Source organism: Nerophis lumbriciformis, linkage group LG11 (genome assembly GCF_033978685.3).
Source record: "Nerophis lumbriciformis linkage group LG11, RoL_Nlum_v2.1, whole genome shotgun sequence".
Classification (NCBI taxonomy): Eukaryota; Metazoa; Chordata; class Actinopteri; order Syngnathiformes; family Syngnathidae; genus Nerophis; species Nerophis lumbriciformis.
The window spans coordinates 6488541-6511214 of record NC_084558.2 but is presented as its reverse complement, the minus strand read 5'-3'; the positions used below and the strand labels follow the sequence as shown (position 1 = coordinate 6511214).

At 39.5% G+C, this 22674-nt stretch overlaps 1 protein-coding gene across 3 annotated transcripts in view; it reads left to right on the top strand.

Moving 5' to 3' along the window:
* Positions 1 to 22674, top strand: part of LOC133610124 (protein kinase C and casein kinase substrate in neurons protein 3-like) — a 31163-nt gene extending 8489 nt beyond the window's left edge. The window contains exons 2-10 of one of the 3 annotated variants that reach the window (XM_061966203.2): positions 164 to 257; positions 330 to 486; positions 627 to 862; positions 5162 to 5317; positions 12403 to 12578; positions 12668 to 12788; positions 19481 to 19548; positions 19626 to 19647; positions 22231 to 22674. In XM_061966203.2, the coding sequence (XP_061822187.1) occupies positions 201 to 257; positions 330 to 486; positions 627 to 862; positions 5162 to 5317; positions 12403 to 12578; positions 12668 to 12788; positions 19481 to 19548; positions 19626 to 19647; positions 22231 to 22245 (1008 nt within the window). In that variant the 5' untranslated portion in view covers positions 164 to 200 and the 3' untranslated portion in view covers positions 22246 to 22674. Of the gene's footprint in view, positions 1 to 163; positions 258 to 329; positions 487 to 626; positions 863 to 5161; positions 5318 to 12402; positions 12579 to 12667; positions 12789 to 19480; positions 19549 to 19625; positions 19706 to 21520; positions 21583 to 22230 lie in introns of those variants that run through there. The other 2 variants (XM_061966201.2, XM_061966202.2) reach the window with 2 other exon arrangements.

The window sequence follows — 22674 nt, the reverse complement described above, 5'->3', positions numbered from 1 at the left end:
AATGTTCCCCTTTAAGTTTGCACACGTTGAGCACGTGGTGTTTGGATCGTAGTAGATCAGGCCCTAAGTGAAGATGTTTAACCCGTTAATCACTGCCAATAAAAATAATAATACCTTCCTTAGATTGGTAAACAAGCTAGCAACAGTCTTTCTTGCACAACAGCAACATCTACTTTGCCTTCTGTGAGACTGACAGCAGCATGGCGAGCCTCCCCACAGAACCACCTTTGGACACCGGCAAAGAAAGCTTCTGGATGGTGAGGATTTTTATTTATATGCGTTGGCTGGAATACAACTCATCATTGTTGCGCTTGTGCATCTCCTTCCAGCCTGGGAATTATGTGCGCACGGTGCACAGAACACAGCAGTCCTACCAGGCGTGCAACGACCTGGTGACCTGCTTCACAGAGAGGGCCAGGGTGGAAAAGCAGTACGCCCATCAGCTGAGCCAGTGGAGCAACAAGTGGAAGTCCATAGTGGATTCACGTGAGTACACCAAAAAACACGCTTGAAATGAAGTCCAGGTTTTTTGGTTAGTGCTGATAGATGGTTGTTGTCACTTCTTTATTGCTTCCATGACTCACCTGCCATGTCTCATCTCTGTCCTTGTCACGTTGTCTTCCCAGGGCCGCTTTACGGCTCCCTGCTGGCGGCCTGGCAGAGCTTCTTCGCCTCCACTGAGCGTCTGTCCGCCCTCCACTTGTCCATCTCGCAGTCTCTCGTTGCGGAGGAAGGTGAACGGGTGAAGGCCTGGCAGAAAGAGAGCTTTCCCAAAAAACTCTTCTGCGGGTTCCGAGAGAGCCACAACAACAAGACGAGTTTTTCACGGACGCAGAAACCCTGGAAACAAAAACTGACCAAGGTTGGGTTTGTTCAATGTATGCTTGGCGTAAAAATAGTAGTCATTAGGTCATATCAACGCTACTGAAATTAATTGGCAACTTTTTAAATGACAGGACTGTGAAAAGAGAAATAAGGCCACTGTACAGAGTAGTTATTTATTTAGTCTTGCTAATAGTAGTCTAAAGTCTCTGCGTAGTACTGTGCAGTATACAGTCAATGCGCGAGGGCTGTGAATCTTTGGGCACCACGCGATTCGATTCTTGGAGGTAACGATTCGATTCAAAAAGATTCTCAATTCAAAATTAATACTTTTTTAAAAACAATGGGTGCCAGTTCTATGAATAACTACATTCCTCCATAAAATAGATAAACAGCTATGATTAATGTCTATATTACTTTAAAAAATGGTTTTGTTTAATACAATTTTACCCAAACATTTAAAAAAGTCAAATACAAATAAGGCAAGAAGTATCCCAAACTTCTCTTTTCTAAAGTAAACCTGTACAGCAGATATGATCTACATCAGGGGTCCCCAAACTACGGCCCGCCAGCATCCAAAATCCGGCCCGCAGTCCTAAGTCCCATCTTAAAACTCATTTGTATACTCTAGCCTTTAAATAGCCCCCCTGTTAGACCAGTTGATCTGCCGTTTCTTTTCTTTTCTCCTCTGCTCCCCTTTTCCTTGAGGGGGGGGGGGGCACAGGTCCGGTGGCCATGGATGAAGTGCTGGCTGTCCAGAGTCGGGACCCGGGGTGGACCGCTCGCCTGTGCATCGGCTGGGAACATCTCTACGCTGATGACCCGTCTCCGCTCGGGATGGTGTCCTGCTGGCCCCACTATGGACTGGACTCTTACTATTATGTTGGATCCACTATGGACTGGACTCTCACAATATTATGTCAGACCCACTCGACATCCATTGCTTTCGGTCTCCCCTAGAGGGGGGGGGGGGTTACCCACATATGCGGTCCTCTCCAAGGTTTCTCATAGTCATTCACATCGACGTCCCACTGGGGTGAGTTTTTCCTTGCCCGTATGTGGGCTTTGTACCGAGGATGTCGTTGTGGCTTGTGCAGCCCTTTGAGACACTTGTGATTTAGGGCTATATAAATAAAGATTGATTGATTGATAAAGATTGAAGTTAAAAAAAATATATATATATATATATTTTTAGTATTTTTTTAAATCTGTCCTTTCTAATCCATTTTCTACCGCTTGTTACTCTGGGTGTCTCGTAGCTGCTCAGGCAAATCATATTGTCTAAAAATGTATTTTCCCATCGATAACATTACACCGTGCTCGCGCCACAGTGTCGTGCAAGCACGCACTCTTTCAATCAATTAGTGCGCGAGGAACATATATATATATATATATATATATATATATACACTCAGCATCAAGGGTTGGAATTGGGGGTTAAATCACCAAAAATGATTCCCGGGCGTGGCCACCGCTGCTGCTCACTGCTCCCCTCACCTCCCAGGGGGTGCTCAAGGGTGATGGGTCAAATGCAGAGAATAATTTCGCCATACCTAGTGTGTGTGTGACAATCATGGGTACTTTAACTTAATAAATATACACACAGCCCGGATTGTTTTAACCCAATGCGGTCCCCGAGTCAAATTGTTTGGGGACCCCTGATCTACATCAACAATATGATTTGCCTGAGTGGCTGGATAGGACAGATTATTTTTTTTAAACTATCAAAAATCAAATTGAGTTTTAATTTTTTAGAATCATTTAAGAATTCTTACAAATAAGAATTGCGATTCATTCGAAAATCTATATTTTAAGTCCAATACAAATAAGGCAACAAGAGAAGTATCCCACACTTCTCTTTTGTAAAGTAAATCTGAACAGCCGATATGGGCGTCTACATCAACTATATGATTTGCCTGAGTAGCTGGACAGGATAAAAAAAAAAAAATTAAAAAAAACCTGGAATCCGCAGCCTGGCAATTTTATCTTCAAAATAAGCCTTTTTTCATCAGAAAAGTCACCTCATTTATCGTAAATCGGTAATAATTTACAAAAGTATCATAATAGAGCTTAAAGTTACATAACTGCAGAACAATACAACATACTGTGGCCAGCTTGAGGCGAACTTGTGCCTAGCAAACACTCGCCCAAATAGCATAAAACAAGAGAGAGTCCTCATCAACTCAAACCACTATATCTCTCACGGTGCGACTAACACAGAGACAAGACATGCTGGGAAATTCACCTCACACTTCTCCAATACACTACAATACAATAATCACTTTTATTGAAAATGTTGATCCGAAATCAGAGAAGTTGTCAAACTCAAACTAGCAGCAGAGTCTGAGGGGGAGGAGTGAGCTTGTGTAGCCGCAGCAGCGTAACTTAGTATAAAAAAAATTAGACATGTTTTATGGAGGTCTCAGTTACTCATGTTTTTTTGCCATTCGAGAGTCTCTGAATGTAACCCCTGCGAATAGCTACACAAGCTAAAACCAAATCCGGTCCTAATTTACTGAGTTATGATTATATTCATTAAACAGGAGACTTTATGACTGTTTCCTTTTGGGGGTCTTTTAACATCCTTATCAACATCCAAACAATGTGAACACTTCAAACTGGTTTCAGTTCAGTTCTGAACCAGCAAAAAAAACTGTCTAATTTGACCCTAGTTATGTACTATAAATGCTTCATTGCAGTCAGTTCCAAATGTCAACAAATGTAACCTACAGTAGTACCTCAACTTGCGAGCTTATTTGGTTTTGTGACAGAGCTCCTAACTCAAATCAAATAACTTCCATTGAATTAAAATTAATTTAATTGGTGCTTTTCCGCTCTCCCCTCCAAAAAACAGCACAATTTCAACATGTAATATGCACTTTTTTAAAAAAGAAAATCTAACTTTTAGACAGGAAATATCGGATAAAAACAAAATCATAGAATGTACTGCTAAAAACTACAAAGGTTTTATGAAGTACAACTATTAATAAAGAAGTAAAACATTTACCTTAGAGAGTGGACTTCTATGGTATCTCCTTCGAGCTGCTTTATTGTCAAACACACCATCAGCAGCTTCGCCATATTTTCATGGATAAATATCCGCCTTTTAATATTATTTTAACATTCTTGGCTGGCATTAAACTTGTTCTGCTTCAGACTAGCAGTGATACGCTCCAATTGCTTCGCCAATTTGCCAAAACGCTTGGTCATATTTTCTCTTTTTTTAATTGAATGAAAACGATCCATTTCTTCTCAGCACTGTCCTTCACACTCACTTTCTTCCTTCCCATGTTTGGAAAAACAAAGTTATGTCCATTTCTAGTAATAAGCTAATGCTAGCGAGTGTTTTAGTCGGCTCTTCTAAGGTTCACTGTAGTGTTGTCCCAATACCAATATTTTGGTGCCGGTACCAAAATTATTTCGATACTTTTTCGGTAGTTTTCGGTACTTCGGTAATCACTCTCTTCCCCCCTGCTCTCGGCCGCTCACTGTTAAAGACAACAGATGATTAGATTAACACGTACCGTCTGGGAAATATAATCACCTGTCAGCTGTGTCTCGCCGTCTGCACATACCCCGCCCCCATTCGATGGTGCTCGTCCTCAGCACCATCGACAGAGGCGGTGACCTTGGCTCCTGCGGACGTGCTGGCCACACCTCCCTCCACAATAATAAAAAACAAAACAAAAATAAAATAAAAAAAGGGTTTAAGATATTCATCAAAATTATTGTTCTGTGTACTATGTGAACACTTGTTGTTTGAACAGTCTCTTGAACTGAATCATATTGGTGTTTTGTTTGATTTCTTTGTTTAATCCAAATAAATCATTCATAAGCATTGTTAATAATTGGACCTGCAACCATCAGCACCAGCTCCGTGTTCCATGAAGTTTCTACCATTTTTAATGTTACTTTGGGACTTTTGAAGAAACCCCATCACAGTAGAAAAAGGCCTTTCAATTCTTGACATATGCTAACAATTGGCAATACAAAAACAGATGTTTCTGCCACACAAAGTTGCCCATGACATTGTGTTTCCATGACGATTTACATCATCGTGAGTGGCTGCAGGACAACTCCCACCCAGCACGTTCAGATTTGTTTGCACGGGAATTTCATTTCCCTTTTGTAGTGAGTCATATGCCACATGATGGGGGAAAAGGCAAAAACAATTCTGAAATGTACGTTTGAATCATTTGGTAATGCCACACTTCATATGCCAGGAAGATGACAGCAACATTTTCCAGAATGATTTGGCCTCTGACAGCAACTACTCCCATTCCCACTCTTGGTACTACTACAGCCTCCTTATTTTCTTTCCTTTGTGTGTGTCAAACAGTTGGAGAAGGCCCGGGTGGTGTACCACAAGTCCTGTCAGAAGGAGCTGAGCGCCGTGGACAAAGAAAAACAAGCAAATGACAATCCGGATTTAAGTCTGGAGAAAAAGCAGAAAGTGACGGAGGTCCGAGAGGTTGTCACAGAGGCGAAAACCAAGGTGATTAAAACAAACAAAAGAATTTAAAGTTAAAAGTTAAAGTACCAATGATAGTCACACACACACTAGGTGTGGTGAAATTTGTCCTCTGCATTTGACCCATCCCCTTGTTAACCCCCTGGGAGGCGAGGGGAGCAGTGGGCAGAAGCGGTGCCGCGCCCGGGAATAGTTTTTTGGTGATCTAACCCCCAATTCCAACCCTTGATGCTGAGTGCCAAGCAGGGAGGTAATGGGTCCCATTTTTATAGTCTTTGGTATAACTCGGCCGGGGTTTTGAACTCTCAACCTACCGATCTCAGGGTGGACACTCTAACCACTAGGCCACTGAGTAGGTCAACAGAATAAAAAAAAAATCATGTTCCCCGAGGTCACATGATTTTTTTTTGCTGTACTAGAAAATGACGAAGCGTATGCAGTAGAGTTGGCAGAGGGGTTAGAGCGTCTGCCTCACAATACGATGGTCGTGGGTTCGATCCTGCGCTCGGGATCTTTCTGTATGGAGTTTGCATGTTCTCCCCGTGACTGTGTGGGTTCCCTCCCACCGCCAAAGACATGCACCTGGGGATAGGTTGATTGGCAACACTAAATTGGCCCTAGTGTGTGAATGTGAGTGTGAATGTTGTCCGTCTATCTGTGTTGGCCCTGTGATGAGGTGGCGACTTGTCCAGGGTGTACCCCGCCTTCCGCCCGAGTGCAGCTAAATAGGCTCCAGCAACCCCGAAAGAGACAAGCGGTAGAAAATGGATGGATGGATGGTATGTAGCCCTTGGCTTCACTGTGTTTCTTTAATGTTGATAAGCATACAATGTTATGCGGAGGTGTACTTATAACAATTTCATAGACAAATTATACTATTTAAAGTCGCGGTGACGAGTGAGGGGGTAGCGACATATTTTCGTTTTCCTTGGGGTGCGTAACTGAAAATAATTAATTTGTTGCATTGTACATTTTGCTGTCATAGTGCTTGTGCAGCTGTTTATTCACTTATCTTAACATTGTCCTTTAACCCCTTTCCTGGAAGCACTGTCCTTATATGGAGATGTGTTACTATTGAACTGATCTGTGTTTATGTAGGCAGCAACCCATCACAAGCCACTTCGTTAATAAGTGCACGTACATAATCTAATTAAATCCAATACAAGATAATACTGTTTAAAGGGGAACTGCACTTTTTTTTAGAATTTTTCCTATCGTTCACAATCATTATTATAGACATGACGATGGATGCTTGTTTTTTTCTCCATTCTAAATATTAAATAAATGCGTTTAAAAGTCTGCTTACAATGGAGCTTATGGGAGACGCGCAATTCCGCCTAAAAAGCCCTTAAAAATACATCCAAACACCTCCACGAAGTATTTATGTAATGGAGTGGTGGAGTTGTTCTGCTTCCTAGGCAGTGAAATATATGAAGACGGTGGGTGTTCAAAGGAAATCAAAAGAAGATTAACAATGGCCAGAGCATCACTGATTAAACTGAATAATATGCTCAAGAGCAACCACATTATTCTAAGCACCATGATCAAAATGATAGAGGATTTAATATTCCAAATAGCAACTTATGGATGTGAAAGTTGGACACTGAAAAAACAAGACTCACGAAAAATACTTGCCTTTTAGTTATGGTGTTGGCGCAGAATCTTAAAAATTCAGTGGACAAAACAAATCTCAAATAAAGAAGTGCTATAGAAAAATAAACCAAGTATTTCATTATTAGACAGGATCATTAAACAACAGCTAGGTTACTTTGGCCATATCATGAGAAGAAACAACAACTTAGATAAAGACATCGTGGTTGGAAAATGTGAGGGGAAACGTCGAAAAGGAAGACAAAGGCAAAGGTGGATGGAAGGAATTACAAAAACAACATGAATGACATTAGCTGAGCTAAGAGATGTAGCGGTGGAAAGAGTAGAGTGGAGAAGACTAGTCAACATCGACTAGACCAGTGGTTCTTAACCTGGGTTCGATCGAACCCAAGGGGTTCGGCGGAGCCTCCGCCACGGAGGTAAAGACACATCCGACTTATCATGTAAATAAAAACTTCTCCCTCTCGGCGTATTATGGATAGCCCCAAACAATGTTCCCTCTAATGTTCCATCTGATTTGCAGGTTGTTTGATTGATCGATTGAAACTTTTACTAGCAGATTGCAAAGGAAGAGAATACATTATATGAAACAGTACAGTTTACACTTTTTTGATTGATTGATTGAGACTTTTATTAGTAGGTTGCACAGTGAAGTACATATTCCATACAATTGACCACTAAATGGTAACACCCGAATACGTTTTTCAACTTGTTTAAGTCGGGGTCCGCTTAAATTGATTCATGATACAAATATATACTATCATATATACTATCATCATAATACAGTCATCACACAAGATAATCATCAGGGTGTGTACATTGAATTATTTACATTATTTACAATTCTGGGTGTGGAGAGGAGGGGGGGGGTTAGGTTTAGTTGTTATCATCAGTCATCAACAATTGAGAACAGAGAAATGGATATTGAAACAGTGTAGGTCTGACTTGGCAGGATATGTACAGCAAGTAGTGGACATAGAGAGAGAGAGAGAGATCAGAAGGCATAAGAAAAGTATCTACATTTGATTGTTTACATTTGATTATTAACAATCCGGGGAGGGTGTTAGTTTAGGGTTGAAGTTGCCTGGAGGTGTACTTTTATTGCGGTTTTGAAGGAGGATAGAGATGCCCTTTCTTTTATACCTGTTAAAATGTAATAATCACTTATTCATCTGTTGTTTGGATGCTTTACATTAGTTTTGGATGATACCACAAATTTGGGTATCAAATGTAACAATTTACAGCCCAATGACCCTTATTTACTCACTTGGTCTCACTATAAGAAAGAAGAAACATGTAACAAAGAACAAAAGGAGGAAACCGATGTGAACAAACTGCTCTAAATCCTGTATTATTGCCCATTCTCTTTATGTCTCTGGTGAAAGTCGCAAGTGAATGTTTAGCAGTGTTGATCAGCTCACCTTAAGAAAGTAATTAGTTACAGTTACAAATTAGTTCTCCCAAAAAGGTGCCTTATTGTAAGAGTAATAAGTTACTCGGCTAAGTAACCGATGTTATTTTTCATTTCGTTATGTTATTTTTATTTTTTTTTTTCATTTTATTTTTATTGACATCCAGCATCAGACATTCCTATCCATTACATCGTATATCTGTTGTCTGCCCTAAACGTCAAAATATTTTTTGTTTATATCCCAACCATACCATATGTACAGCAAGTAGTGGACATAGAGAGAGAGAGAGAGAGATCAAAAGGCATAAGAAAAGTATCTACATTTGATTGTTTACATTTGATTATTAACAATCCGGGGAGGGTGTTAGTTTAGGGTTGAAGTTGCCTGGAGGTGTACTTTTATTGCGGTTTTGAAGGAGGATAGAGATGCCCTACCGTACATATTCCGCACAATTGACCACTAAATGGTAACACCCGAATAAGTTTTTCAACTTGTTTAAGTCGGGGTCCACGTAAATCAATTCATGGTAATGTGTGTAATTTGTTGTGAGTTCATGCACTGTGTTGGTTTTGTTCTTTGAACAAGGTGATGTTCATGCACAGTTCATTTTGTGCACCAGTAAAAAAAACATGACTTTTTCTTGAATTTGAAAAAAAATACATTTTATTTTTCACTAAAGAAGGATTAGGTGAATGCGCATATGAAACTGGTGGGGTTCGGTACCTCCAACAAGGTTAAGAACCTCTGGACTATACGGAACCTAAGAAGAAGTGGTGGACCGTGTCATTCTGGCCATTTCCGGGTCTTAAATGACTGTCAAAGTGTACCAACTTGTCTGAATACCTATTCAGGCTTCTTTTGCCCAGGTGAGAGGCATGATTTATGATCTACAATAAACTTACAGGGGAAGCGAGGAAACAGCAGACCACTAGATGATGTTAACATAGGGACACACGCAAGTGATCACGGCACCACTTTAAATACTTTGTCTGCGTTAGCACTTATAATAACAATATCACTAAGTCAAAAAATGTAAATGGAGTATTGTTGGCGCTTTTTGAATGGCTATTTATTGGATTTTATTGGTGAAATAGTGGAGCTCCCATTGGCTCAGCTGCTCAGCGATTGTTTATTTAATATTTAGAATGCATTTTTTTTAAATCCATCCTGCGTTTCATAATGATTGTGAACCATAGCCTAAATTCCAAAAAAACGCATGTTTACATTTGCAAAATTAAATATGTGTCAGAGAGGTATTGATCAACGTTTGTTATTATTCGAGGATTTGAGGAGCTTTATTGTCATACCACCACCCGGAGCTTCCAAATTCAGGCAAGTGAGTACCACAAGAACATGTACATCATAATTGAAATCAAATAGGATATAATTATAGCGTTGCTGTTGCTAGTTTAACTAAATTTCTCGGTATTGTGGTTGTAGGGTCGCTATTTTCAACATCAAATAGCTTTTCAGTGCTGAAGCTACTTTGAGATGTGGGTGTGCCCATCCAAAATAAACGCAGAAATGGTGATACAGTCATACCTCTCAACATTTGCATTTTAAAATATGGGAAATTTCCCGGGAAAATAAGGGAATTTAATTTACAAACCCCCATTCTCTGTCGTCTTCATGTACAGCCATCTTTCTCGTGCTGTCGATTTGACTGAACCACGGAACTGGTGACTCGCTGGTCTGCCTGTCATGAGTCTCTTTTTCCTGGAAAGTTAAAAAATAAATAAACAGGAAAAAGATGTAAAATACAGGATTTCCCAAGAAAAAAATGGATGTGTGGATTCAGCTCCTTTTAAAATGTACAGGTGTACCTACGAATGCAACAATTATAGATGTTGACTGTATATTACAGTCTGAGTAATAAACACGATATTACTTTTTATGCATTGATTAATTTCACAACAAAAAATGTATCAAATCACACAATCCTTAAGAGATTTTGACGTGATTTTCATTACTGGAAATAGATTATAAAGTAATAACATTATAATAACTGTACAAAATAATACACCTAAACAAAAAACATTTTGGTTAAATCAATTAATTGATTAAATCAATTAATTGTGTGATTAAATTATCAATCAATCAATCAATCAATCTTTATTTATATAGCCCTAAATCACAAGTGTCTCAAAGGGCTGCACAAGCCACAACGACATCCTCGGTACAAAGCCCACATACGGGCAAGGAAAAACTCACCCCAGTGGGACGTCGATGTGAATGACTATGAGAAACCTTGGAGAGGACCGCATATGTGGGTAACCCCCCCCCCCCCTCTAGGGGAGACCGAAAGCAATGGATGTCGAGTGGGTCTGACATAATATTGTGAGAGTCCAGTCCATAGTGGATCCAACATAATAGTAAGAGTCCAGTCCATAGTGGGGCCAGCAGGACACCATCCCGAGCGGAGACGGGTCAGCAGCGTAGAGATGTTCCCAGCCGATGCACAGGCGAGCGGTCCACCCCGGGTCCCGACTCTGGACAGCCAGCACTTCATCCATGGCCACTGGACCTGTGCCCCCCCCCCCCCCTCAAGGAAAAGGGGAGCAGAGGAGAAAAGAAAAGAAACGGCAGATCAACTGGTCTAACAGGGGGGCTATTTAAAGGCTAGAGTATACAAATGAGTTTAAGATGGGACTTAAATGCTTCTACTGAGGTAGCATCTCTAATTGTTACCGGGAGGGCATTCCATAGTACTGGAGCCCGAATAGAAAACGCTCTATAGCCCGCAGACTTTTTTTGGGCTCTGGGAATCACTAATAAGCCGGAGTTCTTTGAACGCAGATTTCTTGCCGGGACATATGGTACAATGCAATCGACAAGATAGGACGGAGCTAGACCGTGTAGTATTTTATACGTAAGTAGTAAAACCTTAAAGTCACTTCTTAAGTGCACAGGAAGCCAGTGCAGGTGAGCCAGTATAGGCGTAATATGATCAAACTTTCTTGTTCTTGTCAAAAGTCTAGCAGCCGCATTTTGTACCAACTGTAATTTTTTAATGCTAGACATAGGGAGACCCGAAAATAATACGTTACAGTAGTCGAGACGAGACGTAACTAAAATTAATAAGACTAAGGTTGGCTTTTATGATCCCCCATGGAAAAATGATACTCATCAACTGTCATCCATGCCTGTTTATTGATTGTTTATGCTGTGTTAACTGAATTTTCGCATACATAATTAGATCTCGGAAGAGTTAGTGCTGCAAGGGGTTCTGGGTATTTGTTCCGTTGTGTTTATGTTGTGTTACGGTGCGGATGTTCTCCCGAAATATGTTTGTCATTTTTGTTTGGTGTGGGTTCACAGTGTGGCGCATATTTGTAACAGTGTTAAAGTTGTTTATACGGCCACCCTAAGTGTGACCTGTATGGCTGTTGATCAAGTATGCATTGCATTTATTTATGTGTTTAAAAGCCGCATATATAATGTGACTGGGCCGGCACGCTGTTTGTATGGAGGAAAAGCGGACGTGACGACATGTAATAGAGGACGCTGAAGGCAGTGCCTTTAAGGCACGCCCCCAATATTGTTGTCCGGGTGGAAATTCGGGAGAATGGTTGCCCCGGGAAATTTTCGGGAGGGGCACTGAAATTCGGGAGTCTCCCGGGAAAATCGGGAGGGTTGGCAAGTATGCCTGTGATAGACCGTTTAGCTGTAACTTTCTTTTGCCAGGTTTTTCAAATGAATGAACTATCATCTTCAATGACTCCTTGTTCATTTTTTAGGTACCCAAAATGTTCATACGCTGCTGACATCAGCTTTTTTGGGGGTAGGAAAAGTTCACTACTTTGTCCTGCTGCCATTTTGAAGCTACTGTAGCATGCTAGCGTGCCTCTCGATAGGTGTGTATTGACATGTGCCCCGCCGGTGTAACTTTGTTTTTATTCCTACAGGTTGTGCTAAAAATAACGTAGCAGCATATAGTCCGTTTAATAGTGAGCGAGGACGGCTGGAACACACGGTGTGGTGGAGCCCTTGCGATTGAATAATTGTGACATTTCTAATGATGGTTAATTGTAAAACCGGTTCATTATTGCATCCCTCGTTGTACCTTGTCATCGTGTCGGCCCACAGGCCCGAGAACACTATGAGAAAGTCCTGGAGGACGTGACCAGCTACACTCCACGCTACATGGAGGAGATGGAGGCCATTTTTGAGCAGTCGCAAGAGGAGGAGAGGAAACGCATCAGCTTCTTGAAGCAGGCCTTCCTCTCTATCCACCGACATCTTGACATCACCAACAACGAGGAGTGAGATGGCGCAGGATTATTTTTTTTTTTATGCTCTGAAGGTGTTTTATTTGTTTTGTTTTGTTGACAAACGTGTGCGTCTGTGTCAGCGTGAAGGCGGTGTACAGTGACCTCCACCAAACACTCATGTCCATCGATGAGCTGGAGGACCTCAAATGGTGGAAAAACAATCGTGGTCCAGGCATGTTTACCAACTGGCCCAAGATCGAGGTACAGAATTCTGACAAAATAAAATGACTACTAATAATTAATACTACATGTTCGTGTTGTCCCGATACCAATGTTTGGTACCAGTACCGGTGTTGTACCGAAATCTGTTACCCATCGGATTTTGTAACTCCAGGGGGCGATGTTCCCATGGCGTTTGTTTGATGGTTAAACGGCAAGCCCAAAGAGGAGGAGAAGAAGAACGCTTGCGTAAATGGCGTAAACTATCCTTAATGCTGAAACGTCAGTTGTCAGAATTTCAGCATTAATAAATTACACTATTTTTGATTGTGGCGGTCCGCTCCCTGTATGATCAGTGTCAGAGCTTGGTTCGCATTGCCGGCAGTAAGTCGGACACGTTTCCGGTGAGGGTTGGACTCCGCCAAGGCTGCCCTTTGTCACCGATTCTGTTCATAACTTTTATGGACAGAATTTCTAGGCGCAGTCAAGGCGTTGAGGGGATCCGGTTTGGTGGCTGCAGGATTAGGTCTCTGCTTTTTGCAGATGATTTGGTCCTGATGGCTTCATCTGGCCAGGATCTTCAGCTCTCACTGGATCGGTTCGCAGCTGAGTGTGAAGCGACTGGGATGAGAATCAGCACCTCCAAGTCCGAGTCCATGGTTCTCGCCCGGAAAAGGGTGGAGTGCCATCTCCGGGTTGGGGAGGAGATCTTGCCCCAAGTGGAGGAGTTCAAGTACCTCGGAGTCTTGTTCACGAGTGGGGGAAGAGTGGATCGTGAGATCGACAGGCGGATCGGTGCGGCGTCTTCAGTAATGCGGACGCTGTATCGATCCGTTGTGGTGAAGAAGGAGCTGAGCCGGAAGGCAAAGCTCTCAATTTACCGGTCGATCTACGTTCCCATCCTCACCTATGGTCATGAGCTTTGGGTTATGACCGAAAGGACAAGATCACGGGTACAAGCGGCCGAAATGAGTTTCCTCCGCCGGGTGGCGGGGCTCTCCCTTAGAGATAGGGTGAGAAGCTCTGTCATCCGGGGGGAGCTCAAAGTAAAGCCGCTGCTCCTCCGCATCGAGAGGAGCCAGATGAGGTGGTTCGGGCATCTGGTCAGGATGCCACCCGAGCGCCTCCCTAAGGAGGTGTTTAGGGCATGTCCGACCGGTAGGAGGCCACGAGGAAGACCCAGGACACGTTGGGAAGACTATGTCTCCCGGCTGGCCTGGGAACGCCTCGGGATCCCCCGGGAGGAGCTGGACGAAGTGGCTGGGGAGAGGGAAGTCTGGGCTTCCCTGCTTAGGCTGCTGCCCCCGCGACCCGACCTCGGATAAGCGGAAGAAGATGGATGGATGGATGGAATAAATTACACATATTCTAGAAATCAATGACTTTCTTTCATTATAGTATGAGTCCATTGTATCAGCTGTTGATTCTCTCTCACACACATACATTTTCCGGATTAAAAGCTATCATGGATTGAAACGTCAGTTTTCAGAATTTCAGCATTAATACATTACACATATTCTGGAAATCAATGACTTACTTTCATTATAGTATGAGTCCATTGTTATTATTAATGCTGAAATTCTGACAACTAACGTTTCAGCATTAAGGATAGTTTACGCCATTTACGCAAGCGTTCTTCTTCTCCTCCTCTTTGGGCTTGCCGTTTAACCATCAAACAAACGTCATGGGAACATCGCCCCCTGGAGTTACAAATTCCGATGGGTAACAGATTTCGGTACAACACCGGCACCAAAATGTATTTCGATACTTTTCGGTACTTTTCGATACTTTTCTAAATAAAGGGGACCACAAAAAAATTGCCTTATTGGCTTTATTTTAACAAAAAATCTTACGGTACATTAAACATGTTGCTTATTGCAAGTTTGTCCTTAAATGAAATAGTGAACATCCAAGACAAATTGTCTTTTAGTAGTAAGTAAACAAACAAAGGCTCCTAATTTAGTTGCTGACATATGCAGTAACATATTATGTCATTTTCCATTCTATTATTTTGTCAAAATTATTAAGGACAAGTGGTATAACATGAATTATTAATCTACTTGTTCATTTACTGTTAATATCTGCTTACTTTCTCTTTTAACATGTTCTATCTACACTTCTGTTTTGATTGATTGAGACTTTTATTAGTAGGTTGCACAGTGAAGTACATATTCTGTACAATTGACCACTAAATGGTAACACCCGAATAAGTTTTTCAACTTGTTTAAGTCGGGGTCCACTGATACAGATATATACTATCATATACTGTATACTATCATCATAATACAGTCATCACACAAGATAATCATCAGGGTGTATACATTGAATTATTTACATTATTTACAATTCGGGGTGTGGGGGGGGGTTAGGTTTGGTTGTTATCATCAGTCATCAACAATTGAGAACAGAGAAATGGATATTGAAACAGTGTAGGTCTGACTTGACAGGATATGTACAGCAAGTAGTGGACATAGAGAGAGAGAGAGAGAGATCAGAAGGCATAAGAAAAATATCTGCATTTGATTGTTTACATTTGATTATTAACAACAATCCGGGGAGGGTGTTAGTTTAGGGTTGAAGTTGCCTGGAGGTGTACTTTTATTGCGGTTTTGAAGGAGGATAGAGATGCCCTTTCTTTTATACCTGTTAAAATGTAATAATCACTTATTCATCTGTTGTTTGGATGCTTTACATTAGTTTTGGATGATACCACAAATTTGGGTATCAAATGTAACAATTTACAGCCCAATGACCCTTATTTACTCACTTGGTCTCACTATAAGAAAGAAGAAACATGTAACAAAGAACAAAAGGAGGAAACCGATGTGAACAAACTGCTCTAGGGTCAAAAATCCTGTATTATTGCCCATTCTCTTTATGTCTCTGGTGAAAGTCGCAAGTGAATGTTTAGCAGTGTTGATCAGCTCACCTTAAGAAAGTAATTAGTTACAGTTACAAATTAGTTCTCCCAAAAAGGTGCCTTATTGTAAGAGTAATAAGCTACTCGGCTAAGTAACCGATGTTATTTTTCATTTCGTTATGTTATTTTTATTTATTTTTTTCATTTTATTTTTATTGACATCCAGCATCAGACATTCCTATCCATTACATCGTATATCTGTTGTCTGCCCTAAACGTCAAAATATTTTTTGTTTATATCCCAACCATACCACCCACCCACCCACCCCAAAAAAGAAAGAAACAGCAAAAAAACAAAGTAATATCTACAAATACATCAATAAACAAAAAATAAATAATAATAAATTAATAATAATAATCAGAAATAAAATAAAATATAAACAGATATATATATATATATATACACACACACACATACATATATATAAATATATATATACATACATACATATAGAGAGTAATCCTTTTTTTTTAAGCAGTACAATCACTAATTCGAAAAATTAAAGTCAGGCTTATGGGGCGTGACATAGTTGACCCAGTTTTCCCAGTATGAAGTAAATTTCTCCAATTTATAATTAATAAAGGCAGTTATCTTCTCCATTTTATATATGTCCATTGTTGTTTCCATCCATTGCTTCAAAGTTGGGCTCTCCTGGAATATCCATTTCCTAGTAATGGTCTTTTTACAAGTCACCAGTAGGATATTCATTAAGTGTTTATCTTTTTTCAGCCAGTCCTGAGGTACATGTCCAAAAAACTAAGTTTTACTTTGATGGCGGTAATTCACGTTTGAAAATATTCTGTAGAGCTCGGTGTATCTCTTTCCAATAGTCCTTTATGGTGGAGCAGTCCCAGAAAACATGGTAGTGATTTGCATTTGAATTCCCACAATTTCTCCAGCAGGCAGGGGAGTTGTTATCATAATGAGACGTCTGAGAAGGTGTAATAAAAAATCTGATCAAACTTTTCCAGCCATTCTTCCTCAGATATAGCTATCCCTCCTTCCTTCTCCCATTTTGTTTTAATATATGAAGTTGAATATGATTTCATACTCAGCAGACCCTTATACAAGCATGAAACAGTTTAATCAATAATTTCTGAATTCTAGGTTTTGCTCTTTGTGACACTTTTCACCTTCATATTAACAAAATGCCGCGACTGCAGATATCGATAGAAGTCTTGGTTTTCTAATATACTGTATATGTAATTTTAATAGTTTCAAAACTAAGAATTTCGATAACATGACATCATCGCACGAAGTGCGTGCTCTTTCAGCCAATTAGTGAGCATATACAGGTAAAAGCCAGTAAATTAGAATATTTTGAAAAACTTGATTTATTTCAGTAATTGCATTCAAAAGGTGTAACTTGTACATTATATTTATTCATTGCACACAGACTGATGCATTCAAATGTTTATTTCATTTAATTTTGATGATTTGAAGTGGCAACAAATGAAAATCCAAAATTCCATGTGTCACAAAATTAGAATATTACTTAAGGCTAATACAAAAAAGGGATTTTTAGAAATGTTGGCCAACTGAAAAGTATGAAAATGAAAAATATGAGCATGTACAATACTCAATACTTGGTTGGAGCTCCTTTTGCCTCAATTACTGCGTTAATGCGGCGTGGCATGGAGTCGATGAGTTTCTGGCACTGCTCAGGTGTTATGAGAGCCCAGGTTGCTCTGATAGTGGCCTTCAACTCTTCTGCGTTTTTGGGTCTGGCATTCTGCATCTTCCTTTTCACAATACCCCACAGATTTTCTATGGGGCTAAGGTCAGGGGAGTTGGCGGGCCAATTTAGAACAGAAATACCATGGTCCGTAAACCAGGCACGGGTAAATTTTGCGCTGTGTGCAGGCGCCAAGTCCTGTTGGAACTTGAAATCTCCATCTCCATAGAGCAGGTCAGCAGCAGGAAGCATGAAGTGCTCTAAAACTTGCTGGTAGACGGCTGCGTTGACCCTGGATCTCAGGAAAAAGAGTGGACCTACACCAGCAGATGACATGGCACCCCAAACCATCACTGATGGTGGAAACTTTACACTAGACTTCAGGCAACGTGGATCCTGTGCCTCTCCTGTCTTCCTCCAGACTCTGGGACCTCGATTTCCAAAGGAAATGCAAAATTTGCATGGTTGGGTGATGGTTTGGGGTGCCATGTCATCTGTTGGTGTCGGTCCACTCTGTTTCCTGAGATCCAGGGTCAACGCAGCTGTCTACCAGCAAGTTTTAGAGCACTTCATGCTTCCTGCTGCTGACCTGCTCTATGGAGATGGAGATTTCAAGTTCCAACAGGACTTGGCGCCTGCACACAGCGCAAAATCTACCCGTGCCTGGTTTACGGTCCATGGTATTTCTGTTCTAAATTGGCCCGCCAACTCCCCTGACCTTAGCCCCATAGAAAATCTGTGGGGTATTGTGAAAAGGAAGATGCAGAATGCCAGACCCAAAAACGCAGAAGAGTTGAAGGCCACTATCAGAGCAACCTGGGCTCTCATAACACCTGAGCAGTGCCAGAAACTCATCGACTCCATGCCACGCCGCATTAACGCAGTAATTGAGGCAAAAGGAGCTCCAACCAAGTATTGAGTATTGTACATGCTCATATTTTTCATTTTTATACTTTTCAGTTGGCCAACATTTCTAAAAATCCCTTTTTTGTATTAGCCTTACACAATATTCTAATTTTGTGACACACGGAATTTTGGATTTTCATTTGTTGCCACTTCAAATCATCAAAATTAAATGAAATAAACATTTGAATGCATCAGTCTGTGTGCAATGAATAAATATAATGTACAAGTTACACCTTTTGAATGCAATTACTGAAATAAATCAAGTTTTTCTAAATATTCTAATTTACTGGCTTTTACCTGTATACAGACCGGCCCCTGGCCAAAAATGTTTTAATTGTATTTCTGAAGTATTCATCTGAATGTGCATGTTCAAAATTGTTAGAAATGTCACATGTTAAATGTTTAAATATACTTAAACCAGGTACGGACCGTAGCGTGGATTACCTTTATATTGCACCTCTAGTAAACACAATCATAGATGTGAACAAAATGACAGTTGTCAGCTGTTGGCATATATTTTTATTAGCTCAATCAAACATGGGGGAAATTATTGTTACAAGATGCTGCAGTACTATAAAGTAGGGATGCGGTACTCCCTATAATCCTGCACAGGACAATCGTTTTATTTTGGGAAAAAATATTATTATTCGATATCGGATGATATAAAAATATTTACCGTACAACCCTAGTCTATATATAAAGGTTTCACACTTGACAGTGCATTGCAGAGCACAAAACAAGAATGAAGTCGAAGGAATTGCCTGTAGATCCCCCACATAGAATTGTCTCGAGGCACAAATCTGGAGAAGGCTATGGAGAAATATCTGCTGCCCCATTTTACAGTGCATGTTAAAAACTTGAATAATCAGTTGCATAGACAATTGTGAAACATGAGGCAAATCCTTAAGCCTTTATATTTATATATTATTCACAGTGACAAGCAGTCACCTTGCAGTCATACCTGCAAGGTGGTCCTCAATGAAAACAACTCCACATATTCTCACAATAATAAACTCCCTCATTATTTCATCAAACGTAGTTTGCATTAATGCATTACGCTCCTAAGATATTTAGTTTCCTCCTTTTTTGTATTTCTTTTTAAATTAATATTATTGCTTTGTTTAATCTTGTGGATAAAAAAAGCATTGAGTGTAAATTGTACTTATATTTGATCACCAGTACAAATCCAACAATTGGTGGACTAAAGTGCTGATGAAAGTGTTTTTTCTACAGGCGTGGGTCCCACCTGTAAAAAAGCTGAAAAGAAAGAAGCGAGAGCAGAAAAACAAAGAAGGTGCCCCGTAAGTTCACTGACTTCCTAAACACATAAAAAACGAACCCAAAGTGTTGTGATATGACGCCCGGGTCTTTGTTACAGAGTGATGATCGGAGGCGTGAAGGTATGCGCCCTGTACGATTATGTGGGGGAAGAGGGTGATGAGCTCTCCTTTAAATCAGGTGACACGAACAAAATTCTCAAATATTTATGTAAAAAAGAATGAATACGTATTTTAGTAGGCTGGTAACTAAGTTAGAAAATAGCAATATGAAAATCAAGCCCAGGTTTAATACGCACTAGCTGGTTATTGTTCATCAATAGAAAGCTTATGGACAATTCCTCAGATAGTATATTCAACTTTTTTTTATGAATGCAACTGTTTATTTATTTTATTTGACAAAAACTACATAAAACCACTGTTGAAACGCTCAATAGCAGGACAATGTAAAATATGTCAAACCTGCATAGGCCTTACTCATTTTTATCCATTGGAATAATATCATAGAATGAGATATAAGCAAGTGCACTTTATCTATTTTTAGGTACACACTTTACAGTAGTGATGTGCGATACCACTGATTTCCTTTCCGATCCGATACCAAGTAAAATTCAGGCTGGTATCGGCGATACTTTGTGCAAATATACCTAACGTGTCTGCTATAATTTTAAAAGTTGTGTATTTTCAAATAATAACATATCTATCTAAACAAAACAGTAAAAATGTGTAAGAAAAAAAGTGCAAAAAAATTGGATCGTAATGAGAAAAAGCTGAAATGTTTAAACTAATAATAATGATATACTCAGTCACATATAATACAAAGTCGTGTCTTTAAAATATACATATCTATTTCTATTAAAAAAAATTTAATAAAACAATATCAAAGTGGCCCCCCATGCTTGACTTTTCGTCTCTTGGTGGAAAAAGTTTAGACACGCCTGATCGAAAATCATAGAAGCTCTCAAAATAACAATAAAATGTGAAAATATTCCTAAAGTGTCTGCTAAAATTGAAAAAATTGTGTATTTTTAGATAATAAATCCATATTTTTTTTAAAAAACAGTAAAAATGTAAGTAAAAAGAGCAAAACATTTGAATTTAATGAGAAAAAGCTAAAAAAAAATGGAACTAATAATAATAATATACTTAGTCACCTATAACACAAAGTTTTGTCTTTAAATATACTGTATATAAAATCTGTTTTTAGCATTTTAATTTTTTTTTATAAAAATATATCAAAATGGCCCCCCATACTTGACTTTTCAATATGCGGCCCTTAGTGGAAAAAGATTGGACACCCCTGAACTAAAGTATCAAAAATATTGACATTTTGATTTGAGAATTGATATTAGAGCATAAAGATCTGGAATCGATATTTCAGTATTGATCCGCACATCACAGCTTTACAGTAACTCTGCATTTGTCAAATTGCATACAACAATTTAACGAAGGAGTGAAACAGGAGGACACAAATGTTGGCAACAATAACTTAGCTATGGTAGCTACAATGCTAACATTGAGTTCACATTTTAAGGGAGAACTGCACTTTTTTTTTTTTTTTTTGCCTATCGTTCACAATCATTATGAGAAACGTGACAATGTTTTTTTGTTTTTTTTGCATTGTAAATATAAAAACAATGCGATCAAAAGTTTGATGTTTTATATACAGTTGTAAGTATATATGTAATGTAGTAAAGGGCACTTTATAATATTTAATATTTACGTATTTTGATCATTTTAAGCATATGCGGCGCATAAATCTTAAAAAGGCAACGATTGCTTTTTTTTTTCTTCATGACTTCATCAATATTACTCACTGCAGACTTTATGAGAGCCAACAAACATAATAAAACATCACTTACTGTACAATGTCTGCTGTCATTAGGATGCCTACTGCTAGGATGTTCATATATTCCCACGTAGGTGAAGAATGTCTCATAATCCTCACAAAGTGTCCCAACTTGTCGGAATACCTAACCAGATGTCTCATGTCCAGGTGAAAGGCATGATTTATGATCTACAATGAACTTCCAAGGAGCAGGGAAGCAAGGAAGCAGCAGACCATTCGATGATGTAAACATAGGCACACAGGAAGTGATCACGTCGCCGCTATAAATAGTTTGTCTGCGTTAGCGCTTATAATAACAATATCAATAATACTTGGTTAATACTCAAGTCACAAAATGTAAATGGAGTATTGTTGGCACTTTTTGAATGGTTATTTATCAGATTTTATTGGCGGAATGGGAGCTCCCATTGGCTCCACTGTAAGCAGACTTTTATTTATGTTTATTTAATATTTAGAATGCATCAAGAAAATCCATCCATGATTGTGACTGGTAGGCAAAATTAAAAAAAAAAAGTTAAGTTCCCCTTTGATAACAATGTCATGCTAGTTTAGCCCGTTCAGTAAACAAAGTCAAAATTAACTCCCATGTCCTCAGCTGGCTGATTGATTGTTAGCAGAGCTACGGGCTTTATTTTAAGATATGTAGCAAAGCCTGCTCTTTTTTCAAAGCTGTTTATTATTATTTATTATGAAACTTCAAAAGTGACCGCTTGAGGAAGATAACATATATTTATTGAATTTTTAGTCTCCAGGAATGCGTTTTGCATAACTTTTATAGCAAAAAGAAAACATTGTTGTAGTACTGTGCTGGAAAATAATAATTATTCAAACTCATTGATACTTGTTGTAATTGTTAGGAGAGGTGTTCCTGAAGGTGGAGGAGGAGGATGATCAGGGATGGTGTCGGGGGGTCCTGAGTGGCGGGAAGGAGGGATTCTACCCAGCCAATTACGTCGAACTTGTGGAGTGACGTCACCAAAAACGTGTTAAAATATTCTGTTTGTGATATTTACTACTGAACAGCGCATTCATGTTGTCACACTTTGAATTGAAACAATAGTTAGGATAGGCTTGTAAGTGCTAACCTTTTTGGTGTATGAACTGCTTCATTCAAAGCAAGAATGTGTGTGTAGTCATAAGAATTGGGAGCGGTATTTATTTGATCAAAGTCCAATAAAGTTTTCCTGGGGTTTAAGTTTACAATAATGTGTGTATTGTTCACATGGTTAATGTTTACTTTATCAGTATTCAAAATAAAATGATTCTATTTTACAACCAGTTCATCCAAGTTATCCATATTT